At 29.6% G+C, this 19043-nt stretch overlaps 1 protein-coding gene across 2 annotated transcripts in view; it reads left to right on the forward strand.

Moving 5' to 3' along the window:
- Hipk (Homeodomain interacting protein kinase) overlaps positions 1-13658 on the forward strand; it is a 30695-nt gene extending 17037 nt beyond the window's left edge. Inside the window, exons 2-10 of one of the 2 annotated variants that reach the window (XM_070636987.1) lie at positions 1232-1269; positions 1349-1591; positions 5423-5743; positions 9332-9388; positions 9460-9503; positions 10049-10258; positions 10326-12088; positions 12450-13066; positions 13245-13654. In XM_070636987.1, coding sequence (XP_070493088.1) covers positions 1232-1269; positions 1349-1591; positions 5423-5743; positions 9332-9388; positions 9460-9503; positions 10049-10258; positions 10326-12088; positions 12450-13066; positions 13245-13367 — 3416 coding nt within the window. In that variant the 3' untranslated portion in view covers positions 13368-13654. Of the gene's footprint in view, positions 1-1231; positions 1270-1348; positions 1592-5422; positions 5744-9331; positions 9389-9459; positions 9504-10048; positions 10259-10325; positions 12089-12449; positions 13067-13244 lie in introns of both variants that reach the window. The other variant, XM_070636997.1, reaches the window with a different exon arrangement.
- The last annotated feature ends 5385 nt before the right edge of the window (positions 13659-19043 follow it).

The raw sequence follows: 19043 nt of genomic DNA on the forward strand, positions 1-19043 counted from the left end.
TTTTTTTGTTTTGTACAAAATAAAGTTGTAAAGACGAGAAAAATTTTACATTCGTATTTACAATGACATTTATTTTTATTTACTAAGGAGTATCCCTTTTCAAGTCTTTAAAGTCAATTAACGACGACTGTAGACATGTTTGTGTATATTCAATTACAATATTTTATTATTGTTATATAGTTATTCTTATATTGTTTGTCATTTTGCGGGTTAGTAACTGAACGAAAGTTTATTGTGGATTCTAGGAGCAAAAATAATTTAAAATTTTGAAAAACGTTAAAAATTTTGAATTTTTAAAAGCCTTTGAGATTTTTGAATTTTTCACAATCGGGAGAAGTTTCGAATTTCTGATAACCGTTGAAACTTTTGAATTTTAGAAACTAAAAAACTACCTAAATTTGAATTTTAGAAAACCGTTATAATTTTAAAACTTCAGAAAATCGGCGAACAATTTAAATTTCTGAAAACCAGTAAACATTTTGAATTCTCAAAAACAAAAAAACATCAAATTTAAATTGAAAAAGTTCGTTAAACTCATCAAAACAAAAACAACATTTTTAAATCTCAAAAATCCGTTAAAACAACTCATCAGAAATTATGTCAACAATTGCATTATTAAAAGCAATTACACAAAAACCAAAGTTATGCCCGACAGAGCATCCCACTCTAGTTACATTATATATTTATTGATTAAAGAAAATTGTTATGCGACGCTCATGAAAAAATATAAAAATTATTATATAAGTACAAGTTGACAACTGACGAGTGGCATCATCATCTTCATCATGTTACGTTATCTACATAGCATTCCATAAAAAAAAGTTCCATTTGCGATTAACACATTCTGAATCCGTATACATTTCTATTACAACACGTAATATGATTGAAAAATTCTAATAATTTGATTTGTAACGAACGGAAAATGCCTGGAAAATTGCTTTACTTTTTCCACTTCTTCGTATTTGATTTCTTCTCACAATTTGCCTTGGTAATGAAATTGTCTCGTTACTCGAAGGGAAATTGAAAAATATTTTATTCCTACTTGTTCCCTTTTGGTTAACACATCGACACTATTGCCAGTTAGTCGTGTCTTCAAAATTTTATTACAATTTTTATTTCCAATTAAACAGTTAAATTGTATTCCTACCCCAAGACTATACATCAATATTTCTAAAATATATGGGAAAATTTAACGATTTTTATTCTTTTCTCTCCCCTACAAAAACAACAGCTGATGCGGGTTGCGATTGTGGTTGCGTTGATAGCCAAGTAAGTTTCTAACGAAAAAAATATTATTTAAAAATAAGAAGTTTTTTAAATTTCATAAACTTTTTTTTTTACTATATAGACTATTATCAGCACAACAAGTACATTGAATTCAACAACAAAAACGCAACAACAAACATCAAAAATGGGTGCACCATCGAATGGTTCCAAGACAGCGCATTCTAAAGTCGCTAATGGCACAAATGCTGGAACGAGTGGAAATACAACAAATCAAACAACAAGTAAAAGATCGAGCAGTAGTGCTGATGGTGATTATCAATTGGTACAGCATGAAGTGCTATATTCACAATCAAGTCAATATGAGGTGAGTGTCGTTGTCTATATATCATGTTTGATCACGTTCGGAGCAAGTTCGTTAAAAAAGAAAAAAAAAGCCAAGACAAATTGTATGTGTACAGATATAAATGAGTATGAAATTTCATCGTAAATTGGCTTACAGGCGACGCTGGTTTTAATAATTTATTTAAAGCTGGCTCGAAGATGACAGAAAATTATATATATTCATAATTTACAGCAATATAATGCTGTATATTGATAAGTTAGTTAAGATTCTGGGAATTTTGTGTAATTTTCTTTATGTAAACAAATGTTCTTGTGCTGAATAGTGCTGATTAAATTAAATTGTGGTGAATTTAGCTGAGTAGTGGTGAATTTCGCTGAATTGTGTTGAACTAAATAGAAAAATCTCAGTAAACAGTGCAAAATCGGAACAAATTGTGATTAAAATGTGTTTTAAAGTCTAAAATATAGTTACTAGTGATGAATTAATTCAATGATGTTGCAAAAATGTTCCATATAATCCTGATCAATTGAATAAATTGAAAATAAAGCTTAAATTGACAAAAATAGAGCCGAATAAATGAAAAAAACATCAGTGAACTAAGTCAAAGTAATTAAAAATTCATCTGAATTGTGTTAATTAAAGTGAAACTATGGCAAATTGTGGCACATTGAAGAGAATACAAATAAATTACGCGGAACAGTGCTGAATACCAGTAAATTACACAAAATAAAAAATCAGAGAATTCTTCATCAAAATTTCCAAGAAATACTGTCCGTTTCATCAACAAAACTTACGTAATTCCCCAACTTAACTCCGTTGGTCTATTGTTTACATGAAGAATGTCATTTCGGAAATTTTTCCATTCATTAGCGTTAATAGAAAACGAAAATTTAAGGTCATTTGATGGGAAAAACAGTCAAACAGACTACATATTGCTCATACCCGACCAAAAAGACGTTAAAAACATACAAGCCCGGTAAGGGGAATTGAACAAAATAAAGTATTATTATTATCATTATTATTAAGTATATTGAGAGTGAACGGCAGAATGTAGTGTCGCTTAAAGACCCAAAAAAACTCAATTTCTCGTCTACATGCATACCGAGGTGTATAATATAAACATCAACCAGTCAGCTATCGAGCGAAATGCTTCAATAATTTCATTGATCGTTGAAATAAAAATGAGAGAAAAAAAGAAAAAAATTCAAAAATTTTGAAGTAGCTGTTGTGCTGCTAATAATATTCTATTCAATTCCCCTTTGCTGATTGCAATCTTAAAAAAATATGAAAAACACACAAAAAAAAAATCGAATTTCATAATTTTCAATTTCGAGAGAATTGTGTAAAAATATATACGTATATGTTATTTTTTTAAATAACAAAAACCTTACCAAGACGAAAAGAAGTCTACGTGCGACTTTCATAGCTTCTTAATGTAACGTCACAAAAAAATGAAGGAACAACAAAAAAAATATAAAGATTAAAAAAATTCCGAAACAAAATATCACGTATATATTATATTGACCATAATGAAGAGTAAACCAAGACCACTAGACACACATACAGACAGCATAAGAAGCATTATGTATATTTTTGTACGCACCATACAACACAAAACATAATGATTGAGTGCTTAACATGGCATGGTTTAAGAAAATTTGGCAACGTCGCATTACTTTACAAAAAATATTTTTTCCTTGTTGTTGTTTTCGTCGTCGTCTGTGCATCAATACAATGTCCAACTGACGTTGATGATGATAGTCATGATGATGATTATATTGATGACGAGTCTAAAAGTTCCTTCGTATATATCTCAAGTTTTATATTAGCAATAATAAAAAGTAAATTATTGAGCTGAGCTGAATTGTGCTGAACTGTGCTGAATAAGACAGCACGGAGAGAAATAAACTAAATGAATTTACGTAATGTGTTTTTGAAAATGGAAAAACAGCAACAAAAAACGACGAGTTTAATTAAAGAAAAAGAAGTTATCGATAAAGTCTGTCTGTTGGGCTTGCTGTTTATTAAGAAAAGAAGCTAGAGCGGTTGATTGAGAGGAAGCAAGAAAAAAGGGAAGATGTAAATGGCGAAAATTATAGAGCATTAACATTTTGAAACCAACTGTCTCTTTAGCGCCTTGTTTTGCTGCTGATTCAATCTAATTTGATGTCTATGACTGCCTTTAAACTCGAACATTTCAAATAATTCAATTTTGTACACAGAAGTTGTGCATTTGCTATCACAAAAACAATTTTTTGTTTATATAATGTGCAATTTTTGAAGGAAATCAACATATTTATAGGATGTAAATTGACTAAAAGATGAGATAACAATTGTGATTGAATCTTATGAATAAGTTTGTTTATTAATCTTTTATTCAATTCATTTGTAATTTAAAATACAGTTAAAAAGTTTTTTAACAATGACACAAAAAAAAAAGAAGTTTTTGCCGATTAATTTTTCACGCAAACAAAATTGATTAGTCATGCTTATCAGTCTTAGTGATTGGTTTGACATGAATAAATAGATGAATTGCAATCTTCTATTTGACAATGATTTGTGCTAATCTGATTCAGATTTTTTGAGGCTTTTTTTGAGAGTGATGAAAGATTGAAGATTAATTAATTATGTTTTGATTGAAATTGGATTTGAAATAGGTAACGGTAACTGGAAATTTATTGAATTTTTATATAGAATCTTCAATTTTGGAAGCTTGCTTTAAACTTAAAATTAAGAATTTCTTTGAAAAAAATAAAGCACAAATTTAATTGAATAAAGCTCGTTAAATGTTCAAAATCGCAACCGTTCAGGTAGTAAAATGAATAAAATTCGTTAAAAATTCAAAATCATAAAGGTCGTTAAATTATTAAAATAAATAAAGATTGCTCACGTTCGTTAAAAATTTAAAATCATAAAGACCGGTAAACAATTCAAATAATTAAAGATCGTTAAATTTTTCAAATGAAGTTCGTTAAATTTCAAAATTATAAAGATCGTTAATTTATAAAAATGATTCATTCATAAAATCAAAATTTCGATAAAAATTCAAAATTACAAAAGACCGTTAAATAATTCAAATGAATAGTTTGTTAAAGCTCGTTAATTATTCAAAAACGAATAGTTCATAGTAACCACTGAAACCCATTCTTTCTCTACTTGTCCCACAAAATAATTCAATTATGCTAATACGCTCAATTCATCAACATTCGCAGACAATCTTGTCAAATTTCCCAATCTCTTTTTTTCTATCGCAGTTCACCTTCTAAAAACCTTTCTTTTGAATTTTTTTTACTTCTTTTCATTCAAAGTTGTGTTAATTTTTTTTTCGCTCAACGATTCCAACAGCCGCTTTTTATTTTACAACCACACTATATAATTTCACTTTGTATTAAAATTCTTACCTCAATACTGCTCTCTATAAAAAAAATGGAACTTAACAAGACATTCATTTTTATTTCCATATTCTTTTCCTCTCCTTTTGTTTTTTCGACTCAGCATAAGCCATAATACGAAAAAAAGCCCTAAAATCGATTTCGAGCCTAACAATGAAATTGTAACAGCTCAAAATACAAATGAATGAAAAGTATGTGGAAATCTAGCTTACGAAAATGAAAAAGCAACAATAAAAAAAATAACAAAAACATCCAAAAAAATAATGCTGAATTGGAAAATGCAGGTCTAATAAAGTTCAACAAACTCTTCGTACGATACAAAAGCCTTCAAATGGAAACGATGAAAATTTCGTACACAATCTATGTTATGCTAATGTACACAAATGCTTAAGAATTTGCTCCAAAATGTAAACTTATTTCTAATTATTAATTTGAATTTTTTTTGTTATTTCCATTCCAGGTCTTAGAGTTTTTAGGTCGCGGAACATTTGGTCAAGTTGTAAAATGTTGGAAAAAAGGCACAAATGAGATTGTTGCCATTAAAATTCTCAAAAATCATCCATCATATGCGCGTCAGGGACAAATTGAAGTATCAATACTCTCACGCCTTAGTCAAGAAAATGCTGACGAATTTAATTTTGTACGGGCATTCGAATGCTTTCAGCACAAGAATCATACATGTCTCGTCTTTGAAATGCTCGAGCAAAACTTGTATGATTTCCTGAAACAGAATAAGTTTTCGCCATTACCATTGAAGTACATCAGACCGATTTTGCAACAGGTAGGTGGATTCATTTGCGTATATATATATATAAGTATATAACAGCTACTCTTCCCATATTGTTGTTGTTCATCACCCGGAGATTCGATTTCTTTTACATATTCATTTTCTTTTTTTTTGTGCTGCATTGCAATTGCATTCGAATATAAAAAAAAACATGAATAATGCAATTGTGCATGTATATTTAAATAATAATAATAATGTACAGCGACGAGTGACTACGTTGTACAAAAAAGAGAAACACAGCCGTGTGTTGTTGCTATTTTCGCTCATCGCATCTCTGCTATCTCACATCTAATATCTAAATTTATAATATAAAAGTTTAGAAAATGACTTTTCACTCTTTCCGATGACGCCGCTGCTACTGTCATACGATTCATTTCTCCTACGACTAAGTGGTGGTCCATATTACTGTCTTGGTAGAGGTTCCAAATGTGGTTTATTTTTAACGATATTTTTACTTACTGCGTGAGATTTGTTTTTGTATTTTGATGGATTTAACCTCACCTTGGGTGGATTTTGATTTAATTTTTAATTTTGAACTGTTCATTCTAATTGGTGGGGTCGATCATAAATGATGTGAAGTGGTAATTATGGTTTGGGATAAAACTGCATGTCTCATATTAGATGTACAGGCCTGCAGGCTTGCCAGTTTAAGGCCGCACCTTACAGGACGTCTAAGGCTACATGCCTGCAATTTTTGGACGAACCCTAATGCTAGTTAATGAGGTTCATACAGGGGTTTGTCCCTAATTCCTACCCAAAATGACAGAATTCACCACTGACTCTAAATAAACTGTCGTTTTGTCACCAGATTGGCAACATTTGACTGAATGACCCCTTTGAAACCCCATTACAAACAGACCTAACCCCTCAACACCCCCAAATATGAACACCCAGAAGCTACTCCTATCCCAAATCAATAATAATAAAAAATCTCACGATTAAAATTCAATTTTTTTTTTTTTGAGATTTGGATGTGCTACATTCTCAAACTCACACAGAAAAAAAAACTAAAAATTACGACAATTGTGAGCTGTACGAAATAGAATTTAGTCATGCAACAGATTAAGATAGAGGTGTAGTGGAAATTGTTTTGGTACAGAGAACCGTACTGTGTGCATGAAAATTGGTAGTTTTGTTGAACAAAAAAAAAAAAATTGAATTGTATGCAATGAGAAGTTGGCTCATGATGAATGACTAAAGTGGCGGTATTCGTGCAACTATTGTGGTTTAATGGTGAAAATTGTAGTTTTTTGAGAGGGTAATTAGTGTGGATAGTGAGTTTAGGGGCAGTGGTTAAGATCCATTTTTCAAGGCGCAGCTTTGTGCTTAGCTTAGACTGAAACCGCACATAAATACGCCGTTCATGCCATTTTCATGTATTTTTGACGTCACACTAGTGTGTCGCATCACAAAGGTTACCCACCACTGTCTTAGTGACAAGTCTCGAGACTCAAAACTGCACAGTGCAAACGGTTCATGACATGATACAAGCGTGTCACGGCACACAGATTGTCCACAACTGGCTTAAGGGAATTTTGCTATAATTTGTTGATGAATTGCATGATGAGCATGACTTTGCAGTTATATCGTAGTTTGTCAATATGAAAATCGATAGAATTTTAGCAGAAAATACAGAAAAGGTTAGGTTTGGGTTGCTATTCCAGTCCGAAATCGATCTTCAGACTTGACATTCTATAAAACATGACCATAAATTAAGTTATTGCCCAAAAAACCCAAAAAAATTTGCATTATTCATCCTTAAAACTCAACAAGCCCAAGCCGAAAACTGCGCAATTGATGATTCTAGGTGTGAAGCATAATGTACCGCATTCAAAAAAATACAAAAATCCATAATAGTGTGGGATTCCCAAAGAATTGCTTGATAGGAAAATTCCATGATATACTTTCCTTTCCATAAAGCAGTTGCTCGAATGAGTCACGATTTTTCCCTTTAGTTATAAAGTTCCAACAAATTTTATTATTGCAAAGTTTCTCGTCTGAATTGTTTTTTGTCACAAAAAAAATTGATATTATTTCATGTCAACCTATATACTTTTTGTGTAATGATTTATTATTATTTTTAATTATTGTGGATTTATTAAAAGAATAGAATTTAAATCTAGAATTGAAAACTTTCCATTAAAAAGCTTGATCCAGAGTTGTAAACAGGCAACTGTCACAGGTAAAAACCTTACAATTTGTAGGTAATTTGTATGGTTTTTGACAATTTAAATGCTTTTTCTTACAAAACCATACAAATTATCAAGAAATTGTACGGTTCTTGCCTATGACAGTTCCGTGTTTTAGCAACTCTGACTTGTTCCTTTATGGAAATTTTTTGAAATCACGACTGTCTTTTTGTCCACATCCACATGTCTCATTGATATCTATAGATATACATAAATAAGCAAAAAAATCCATTATAAATATTTGCTAACTATAATCCAATATATTTTGTTCCTATATATCATAATAAGCGCGAATATATCCAATAATCAATAACGATTGATTGCTTTGTTATTCTCATATTAAGTAAAAAAAAACTATTCTGAGGCCACCATAAAGTTTTAATGCCATAAAAGCTTAATAGCAGTTATTTGACTTAAAGTTATTAAAAATTACTGAAAGTTAAATGAGTCATCGGTTTGGATGTTGAGTATGAAAACTTGATATTTTTTTGTTGGACTTGATATAATCCTGTGAAATGTGGGATTTCTCTTTTGACGACTATCATTGAAGTTAGATTGAAAAGTGCAAGTCGGGTAATCGATCCGAAATCCGGAATTAAGCCCTGAACTAGCGTGACTCTGACTTGATACCAGATTCTGTTGTACACCATTTCAGAATGACATAAGTCTGGTGACGGATTTTGGGTCGATTGCTCGACTTGCGGTTTTGGAACTCTGACTTGGTGCTGGATTCGGTATGACTTGTCAGAATCACTTCATCTTGGTTCTGGATGTTGGATGGATTATCCAAATTGTAGTCAAGAAAACTTCCCATCTAATCGGAACCGATCCGAAATCCGGCATCGGGCTGGGTGTTCCTGCTGACCTGCTGAATACGTCACCACCACGTCACAGTCACGCCGTGGAGTCGTATTTATGAATTTGCAAAAAATTTCCATTTTGTAAACGTCAATTTTTTATAATTAAATTCAGAATTTTCAGACTGTCTATAAAGTCATTAAAAGCCTAAGAGTCATTCATCGTCCATTAACATTTCATTCCTCACAACGCCAAGTGTGTGTAAAGACATCGGAACCTCTCCTTCTTATTTAAAAAAAAGTCAACTTCTTTGGAGTTCATTGAAAGACAGCACAAAAAAAAAGTCACTTTTAATAGAAAACTCCCGAGTCTATAAAAAGAAATGCTTCATATTCATATTCATACGTGCAAGCCAACGTGTATATTGCAAAAAAAGAGTTATTGAAAATTAATTATTAGCCTTTTCAACCTTTCTTCTTGTTTTATAATCTCTTCTCATATCTATTAAAAGCAGATGGCTCAATGTTATAACAAGCTGATTGAATAAGAATACAAACATTAATTGTATGCAATATTTTTATTATTTTTTTTACAGGTTTTAACAGCATTGTTAAAGCTAAAGCAATTGGGTTTGATTCATGCGGACTTGAAGGTAAGCATCAAAAGTTGCTTTTTTGTGTACTTAATATTTTTTATTCTGATAAATATTATCTCTCTTTATAGCCTGAAAATATAATGCTTGTTGATCCCGTTCGCCAACCATACAGGTAAATATTATTAAGCTTATGTATTTCGGAGAATCAAGTTTTTCTTCTCTTTGTAAATAGTGAAATGATTATCGTCGTTATTATTATTAAAACTTTATGCGCATTTTCCCTTTTAACGGTTGTAGTTTTTGTGTGTTTATTTTTACTGGTCGACTTACTGGCTAGGTGATTAATATAAAATTTTTATTTGATTTTTTTGCAAATTTATTAGACTTTTGAAGTAAACAACAAGGGGTGTGAAACTATAATCATGTGACTTCAATTCAAAAAGTTCGTTAAAAATTGTATTTTCACACCCCTTTAAGATTCAAATTTTAAGAACAATTTATCAATATTGATAAGATTTCCGGTTGGGAAAATACGTCAAAAATGCTCAATCAAATGTTCTGCATTTGTACTTGTTTATACATTATCTTATCTAACGACTGTACTTACAAATTCCTCGCTTGTTTGTACTGAGAAAATGTATTTTTAACTGAAAATTCACATTAATTTCACCTTTCTTTCCACTAAACAACAAACCAATTCTTTATCATATCTTTTAGGGTAAAAGTGATTGATTTTGGAAGTGCATCGCATGTTAGTAAGACAGTATGTAATACATACTTACAATCGCGTTATTATCGTGCGCCGGAAATTATTCTTGGCTTGCCTTTCTGTGAAGCAATCGATATGTGGTCGTTAGGATGTGTCGTTGCAGAATTATTTTTGGGCTGGCCCCTCTATCCTGGTTCATCTGAGTATGATCAAATCAGGTGAGTTATTAAAAATGGTTTTTTGTAATTTGACACTTTATTAATATATAATATATTATTATCGTAGATACATATCACAAACACAAGGTCTACCTACCGAACATATGCTTAATAGCGCAAGTAAAACAGAAAAATTCTTCTATCGCGACGAGGACTCGACATATCCATTTTGGCGTCTAATATCACCGGAAGAGAATGAGCTTATGACAAATGTTAAGAGTAAGGAGGCACGAAAGTACATCTTCAATTGTCTCGACGATATTGGACAAGTAAATGTACAGACGGACATTGAAGCCAGTCAATTGCTAGCGGAAAAGGTCGATCGTCGTGAATTTATTGATTTGCTTAAACGAATGTTGACAATAGATCAAGAGCGTCGCATACAGCCGGCACAAGCATTAAGACATCCATTTACAACATTATCACATTTAGTGGATTATGCACATTGTAATAATGTTAAGGCAAGCGTTCAAATGATGGAAGTTTGTAGACGTGATACAGTCATGCATAGTGTACCACAATCGACTACTACTCTTGTTACAAATTTTGGACCAAATACAACAGAAAATATGACATTTACTATTAATAATCAATTGACAAATCAAGTACAGAGATTAGTACGAGATAGAAATCCAGCATCGTATGAGAATGTCTATCAATTTGCCTACGGTACACCTCGTAATGTTGTACGTCAATATACAAATACGAGAGCAGCGGATGTACTACCGCCTCAATTAAGCTTTATTTGTCCATATAATCCTATGCCAAGTCCAACGAAGCATGTTGTCGTTGGTAATGCTGGTATGCAGCCATCCATACAAGTTCCACCGCAACAATACGTAAATGTTCCCGTTCCTGTCTCCATGACAATGGAACCGAACGGTCAACGAATGCTCCTCACAAATGCTGTACAGTCAAGTGTAGCATGGCCACAAGGAAGCACACGACAAGTAGCAATTGTACCATCATGGGGACAGCATGGAACAGCACCACACTCACTTATCGTTGACTCAACACAATTCTATAATGTTGAAGAGATTTATGGCAAACAGCCATTAAGCATTCACAAATATGAGAAGAAAGAGTCACCGGTACATCATTTGAATGTTCCAAGACACGATAAAAAGGAGACAAATCAATTGTCGCCAGTAAAGAAACGTGTTAAGGAGAATACACCACCAAATTATCACCATCATCACCAAAATGTACAGCAAAATCAGACACGATACAACAATCACAGATCTTCATCATATCATCATCATGTATCGCCACAACAGACAGTAACATCAACAAATCAATATCATAACAGTAATAATCAATTATTTTATGGTAATCAAAATCAACAGCAGCCAACAGGTGGACATTATGATTCAAATCAAGCATACTCATCTGCCGTTGTAATGAATGGTAATGGTAAACAGCGTAATCAAACAACGCATCATCAAATTGTTAATTCGACCATAACAATTAATGATACGCCATCGCCAACATCAGTTATTTTAATATCTGATAGTGAAGATGAAGATGAGAATCATAAGCAACAAATACAGCAACAACAACAACAACAGCAAACAAATAATACAACGGCAACTAAGAGTTCTCGTGATTCATCCACACAGTCATCGCAGACACAATGTAATAATAAAAATGAAATGCAAAATTCATCTGTTATCAATAACAGTAATAATGGAAGCAGCACTAATCTTAACAATTCAAATCAACGTCAACATCGTAAGAATGTCATATCGTGTGTTACGGTTGGTGATAGCGATGGTGAGGAAACGAGTCCGAAAACACAGACACAACAGCCACAACAACACCAGCAAAATGGTAAGTTTGATATTTTTGCATGAGTCACTTTGAAAATGGACAGTAAGCATGAAATGAATTCACAAGAAAAAATACTTAATTTAAAATTAGAAATTTCGTTATTTCTGTTGGACATGATGTAAAAAACTACTCGGCATTAAATTGCCCTGCCTTACGGCATTACAAAAGCCGGATTAATATAATTAGATTTTCAGTAAGCCTGTGCACATTAGAAAATGCACTTCAGGCTATTTATTCAAGGTGACTCTTCTTACTTGACTATGTATATCCATTTTTTCGAAAGTATCTAGCTAGATTCAAGGCAGTTTATCGACATTAAAAATGCTAATAATTATAATATTTTCGCTTCTATAAATTATAGTAAAATACGAACAGCATGCAACACAAAAGAAACGCTTGTTGGCAATGACACAGAACGATCCAAACATAACAAACAACTCGTCGAGCTCATCGACAAATCAATTGAAGCAAGAACCTGCTGAATTTTCAACATCATCATCGCTTCATTACGAATATCCGCCATATGATCATCAAAAACGATCGTCATGGGTTGGACCGTCAACGACAACATTGGTACAACCACCAAATGCACATCAAAGTCATCATATACATAGCAAACGTGAGTCAGCTGGTTGCGGATCAAATTCAAATTCAGGCTCACAGCCACCAATAGCACATGGAAAAAGTGAACTTCCATTGGCATCAAGCTCTACTACCTCTTTAAATAGTACACCAATATATCACCATCATCATCATAATCATCATCATAGTAGCCATCATCATCGTACACAGCCTCAAAATACGACACCGTTGGGTAATTCACCGAGCGCAGCTGCACTTTTACAGACACAACAGCCTGACATTTATGCTCAAGAGCTTTATCGTCGGCCAACTGTATTTGTATCACAAGCATCTGCTTATGCTTACAATGCACGAGTTGTACCACCACCACCTGCTCACAATCCAGCTAATCGGCAGGTATGAAACAGATTTGTGACTGCTAGGATTGGATAGATTGTGGTAGAATTAGTAGCAATATCTTAGGAAATTGCTGCTAATTATAACGAACTTAATTCACTGCCACATCAATCCTACAGATTGCGCCCTGTTGACAACCATAGATTAGTGTCTGATTTTGGATATGAATATTTTTTAGGTGTTGCCAACTCATCCATTGCCGGCACATATACAATTCCCACAATATGGTCAATTTGGCGCTCCTCTAAGTCCACAGGTGGCAGCAAATTTGAGGCCTGGAAATTTATGGTATGCTGAATAAATTTCCATTGCATTTATTAATTGTTCTCGTTTTTAAAAGAAAAGAAATTGATAAAAAAAACTATCTTAGACTACTTTGTTTGTTTACATTTTATTATTTCAACAATTTTTTATTTTAAATTAAATTCTAACGATTTATGCATAGTGAATAAACCGCGATAATATGCAAGAAAACATTATATACATAAAGAATTATATATTATATATTCATATCGACCAATACACACATTAAAATGATGGTAACTTCTTTTTTTTTGAATTTTAAATTTAAATTATAATTTTTACAACATGAAGAATCAAAGAAATTCTAAAAATAAAAAAAATTTAATAACTATAATTAATATTTAACACAAGAAAAAAATGATAAAGATAAATTAACTATGACTATAAAATGCATGTAATAATTATATCAAAAAACCAACAATTTCACTGCAAAAAAGATCAACAATTAAATTGATAACAAAGTAAAATTTATTGTTATAACAGCAAAATAAAATTGTGTGTGAGTGTGTAATAATTTTTATATAAAAGAAAATACACAAGAAATTTTTGAAAATTTTTAATTTTTTTTTAATTAGTTTTATTTAATTTAAAATTAAATCAAATTTTTGCAAATAAAAAAACAATTAATGGAAGTAAAAAAACGTTTTTTGGAAGTACAACAAAAATATTATTATTGATGATTAAAAATGGTGTTGATTGGAACTATAAAAACAAATTAGTAACATAAAAAAAAACTTTTAAATTTGAATGTAGAATATTGAATTTTTAATGAAAATTGAACGTTGTGAAACAGAACTGGTATTGCTGTGTGGTAGGGAATTGATGGAGAATTAACATTGTTTGGTTTGTGGAAGGTTGAATTAGCCAAAATAATTAAGATTCAGTTTGAAATAAAAAGTTTGATTTTGAAGATTTTAATGGAATGCTTTCGTTAAAAATCTTCGTTAAATCTCAAAAGAATATTTGAATTTGAAAGGTTCGTTGTGAATTTTATTTTATTTCAAATGTTCGTTAAGAATTTTTGAACTTGTGAATTTTGTTAAGAATTTTTGAATTTCAAACATTCGTTAAGAATTTCTAAAATTTCAAAATTCAATTTAGATTTTTTTGAATTTGAAAAGTTTGTTAAAAACTTTTGAATTTGAAAAAAAACTTCATTTAGAATTTTGAATTTAAAACGATTCGATAAAAGTTTTTAAAATCGAGTCTAAAATAACTCAAATAATTAGATCAAAATCAAGCAAGCAGCTTTAAATCTCCAACAATTCTCAACCAACTCAGCATTAATAAAAATGGATAGCAAAGAATTCAAATGATATGATGATAAAGATTATAGTTAAAGTAGAAATGCACTCATTTCATAATTAAAACAAGAAAAAAATAAAGTTTAAATAAGAATAATAATAATGATAATAATTGGATAAATTTTTTCAAAAAAAACTACGCTTTTTTCTTCTTTCCAAAAAAAAGAGAGTCAAATCATAATAGATAAGCTAAATAAAAATTGAAATTTATGTGACTGTCTGTAGAAATGATGAACTATTGGGCCAAATATCTATCGCATTTTTCTGATTAATGTCGAGGATGTGCTGCATGCATATACTCATTTTCACTTATATTCTCATTCTCTGTATCTCACTCTTTCTCTCTCTATTCCTCTTTCCATTGTATTTGTCAATTTTTCTCCTTAATCTTGATGTGCAAAACCAAAAAAAAGCTCTTTGTGTAAGTGTTTGAAAGGACAAAAATATGAAAAAATTTTTATAACAAATTGAGATTTTAATGCAAACAATTTTTGGCTAGAACATTAAATCAATTTAGGAAATTTTTCCCCATTTTTCCACCGATTCCCGCCTAATTCGATAAAATAGCATATGTAGCTACGCTATTTTTCACAAAAAAATCTTTTTTCTTACATTCAGATGAAAATTTTATATTAAAATTGAACTCACTAAATAGAAAAAAATGAACTCATGCATTAATCTAGTAGGAAAAACTTGTTATCAATTTGATATAGTAAATGATGAAATTTTTTTTTATAGTTGGAGTGATTTATGTGAGATGGAAATTTATTTTTTGGGGTTGATTAGTTGAAGTGGATTGTTTTGGTCTGAAATTGATGAAATATTGACGACTTTTGGTTGATTTTCTGCTCTGGAAGTTTAGATTGTTGAACAATTTTCATTATTTTAATCTCAAATTTAGTATTTTGTATAAATTGAGGACTTTGATTGTAAACTGTGAATAAAATCATCTCAAAAAATTCCTTATTAATTAAAAACTAGATAGGAACAAAAAAGCATGTTGATTTCTAATCAAAAATTAAGAATTTATGGTTTGTTCATAGCTGGATGCTTAACGAAGTCTAGCGGTGAATTTATTACTAAAATTTAAAACTGGATTATTTTGGAATCAACATGCAAATTAGGTTGATAGTCGAGAAAAAATTTCAAAATATCCCATACTTAATTCTAATCTTTAATTAAATATTTTGTAAGTTAATATTCTGGTGTAGTAAAGCTGTTGTTTTGGAGAAATTGAAAATTTGAAGTTCAAAACGTTTTAAATTTTGATATTTCGATTTTCAAAATTTCAAACTTTCGATTTTAAAATTCTAAATTTCAAAATTTAGAATTTTGATTTTAAAATTTCAAATTTTGATTTTCGAAGTTCAAAGTTTCAAATTTCTGATTTTTGAGATTCAAATTCTCAAATTTTTGATTTCAAATTTTTGATTTCAAAAATTCTGATTTTTGATTTTCGAAATTGAAAGTTTAAAGTTTTTGATTTCGAATTTCAATTATTCATTTTTATTTTTTTTTTCAAAAGTTAAATTTTTGATTATCAAAATTTAATTAAATTGAATTTTCAAATTCTAAATTCAATTTACTACTCCAAATCAACATGTAAGATTAAAGACTTAAAGTTTAAGAAACAAAAACAAATTTTAATGTAGATCCAGAGCTAATAAGAAAATCTTTAGAATGAGCGTCACAATGCACCTACAATGCATTTTAAATAGTTAAGTGAATGAAATAAAATCATTAAATATCTCTGCATTCCTAAATTTCATGTCAATAATTCAGATTCAAATCAAAATCACTTCACTTTGAAATCTCAAAAAAATATCTTCTCAAGAAACAAAACAAAAAAAAAAAAATTAAAAAATGGGAGTCATAGATTTTTATTTTTAAATAATTGGGGGAACCTAGAATAGTTTTTGTTTAAGTGTGTGATGGGAATGAGCTTAGATTAAGTAACAATTTATATATGACATGTATTAATAAAATATTAATTTTTTTTTCTTATTTTTTATATAAATCCCAATTTTTTATAACCGAGTGGATTTTCTTTTTTTTTTTAAAATTTATTACCTTTCTTTTTTAATGCTTTAATGACGTCACATGCTTGAATGTATCTATATACACAGATATATACGATATCGTACTGAACAAATTTGTTTTGGAAATTTTTAGCAATTGTTTTTAAAAAATTTAATTAAAATTTAGTTTTGAATTTTTCTTATATAAAATAAACATTAATCAACGATGAAAAAAGAATATAAATCTTCCGAGATTCCGTTCGGAAGTGAATGTGTATCTTATTAACATATACTACGATTAATTAAACGAGAATTGAAATTATCTTCAATTTGTGACTGAATTAACGATCAATTTAAATTTTACACTCACAAAAAAAGATTAAAAAAAAATATTTTAAAAGAAAAATGTGCAGAAATTTAAATTTTTATGTCAATGGAAGTTTGAATTTCAATGTTTATGATGAAAACTACAAATTATAATTAATAAGAATAATAGTATTGATGTGAAAAAGCAGTCAAGGTTTCCATCCCTTGCAAATTGAAAGCTCATTTTTGCCGAAATTTGGATTAAAAAGAAGTTTAGGTGAAAAATCAGTTAAATAATATTTTTGAGACATTTGTAGGATTATGGTAGATATAAATTGTGCTAAAGACAATTAGTTTGGATGGCAAAAATGAGTTAAAATAAAATTTATGTATAGTATGCAGTTTATATATATCTAGAAGTAAAAAAAATTATATAATTATCATTCGTGATGCTGTCAATAATATTAAAATGAGGAATGACTATTTCCTTAATGAAAATTAAAAAACCTTTTTTTAGATGAAAAAAATACCAAAAGGGATTCAGATTAGATGTGATTTCTCTTACAACACCAATGCACTAACACAATTTAAAGTACAATAAAATTCAGAATTTAAAATTGATTGTTTAATTTTCGTTGCATTTTGGGAAATTTCAATTCGATTGAAAAGCTTTTTTGGGAAAAATTACTATTTTTCCTGTCCTATGAACCTCCTGTAATGTTGGTTTTAGCGAATTTGTTTGATTTTGTGAAGACAATTTGAAGATTTAATGAAAAATATTATAAACACGCTGAATTCAGCAAAGTTACGGAAAATATTTGAAAATTATTTAGCTGAATTCAGTTAAAATCATCAGAAAATGTGTTGAACTCAACAAAATAAAGAATATTTTTGAAAAAGTATTCAGCAAATTCAGCAAAAGTTTGTTTACATTCAAAAATTCATCAAAATGGCTCATTTTAAGCATTTTGAAGTCAAGTTTGCATTGTTAAAAGGTTGAATTTGACATTTTGGTGGGTGAATTACACACATTAACCAATAAACAAGTTAGATTAGAATTAAAAAGATTTAAATTCTTAGAAAAACAATTTAGATTAGAAGTAAATTGATTTAAATTCTTTAAAATTTCAAAATTTGCTCACAAAATCAAACAAAATCATTAAAACATTCACAAATACCTACCATTTTCGTGAGGAACAGTCCTCGTTTTGATGAAGATACATACAAAAATAAATATTTATACTTATTATCACTAATTGTACTTTTCATCATAATTAATTTAATTATTTTAGTAATGACACACATATTGAGATATAACTATTATCATCATTATTAACAAAACAAAAAAATACGAATTATTTTTGAATCAACTCTACAAATTAATATGTTTGCTTCCTATTAGCTCCCCAAAAAAAATTAAATTAAATTAAATTTCATTCTCTTTTTTAAATTTTTTTTTACTACAAAAAAAGAGAAGAATTACAAAAAAAAAACTAATAAATATTTTATTAATGAATAATAATAGACAGGTACCTACCTAATAGATGGGAATTATGATACAATATAATAATTATTATTTCGACGGTTGGGAAGATAATAAAAAAAATATTTAATAATACATAAACTTATGCCTTACAAAAAAAAACATTATATTAATTATAATGGACTTAGTGATTTAGAGATTAACAATGATAAATAATATATATATTATATGAAATACAACAAAATAAAATTAGATGAGACGATAGATGACGATTGATAAGGAATGAAAAAAAGAAACAAATTTAAAAAATGGAAAGAAATTATGAATGTATAATTGTGTGTAATTATTCTTGAAGTTTTTAAATGTGAAACTAAACACGTGTATATAATTAAATAAAATAAAAATATTTAATACTGACTAAATATGATCCTTAAAAAACAAGAAAAAATTTAAGAAATGCAAAAAAACGTAGAAAATGGTTTTTATGGGCTTTTTTGTACAATTTTATGATGAAACATGTAGCAAATATGGTGAATATAATTAACATTTAACTGATAGAATTA

Source organism: Chironomus tepperi, unplaced genomic scaffold, assembly GCF_022539635.2.
Source record: "Chironomus tepperi strain 1889 unplaced genomic scaffold, CSIRO-AGI_Ctep_v1 contig_11, whole genome shotgun sequence".
Classification (NCBI taxonomy): domain Eukaryota; kingdom Metazoa; phylum Arthropoda; class Insecta; order Diptera; family Chironomidae; genus Chironomus; species Chironomus tepperi.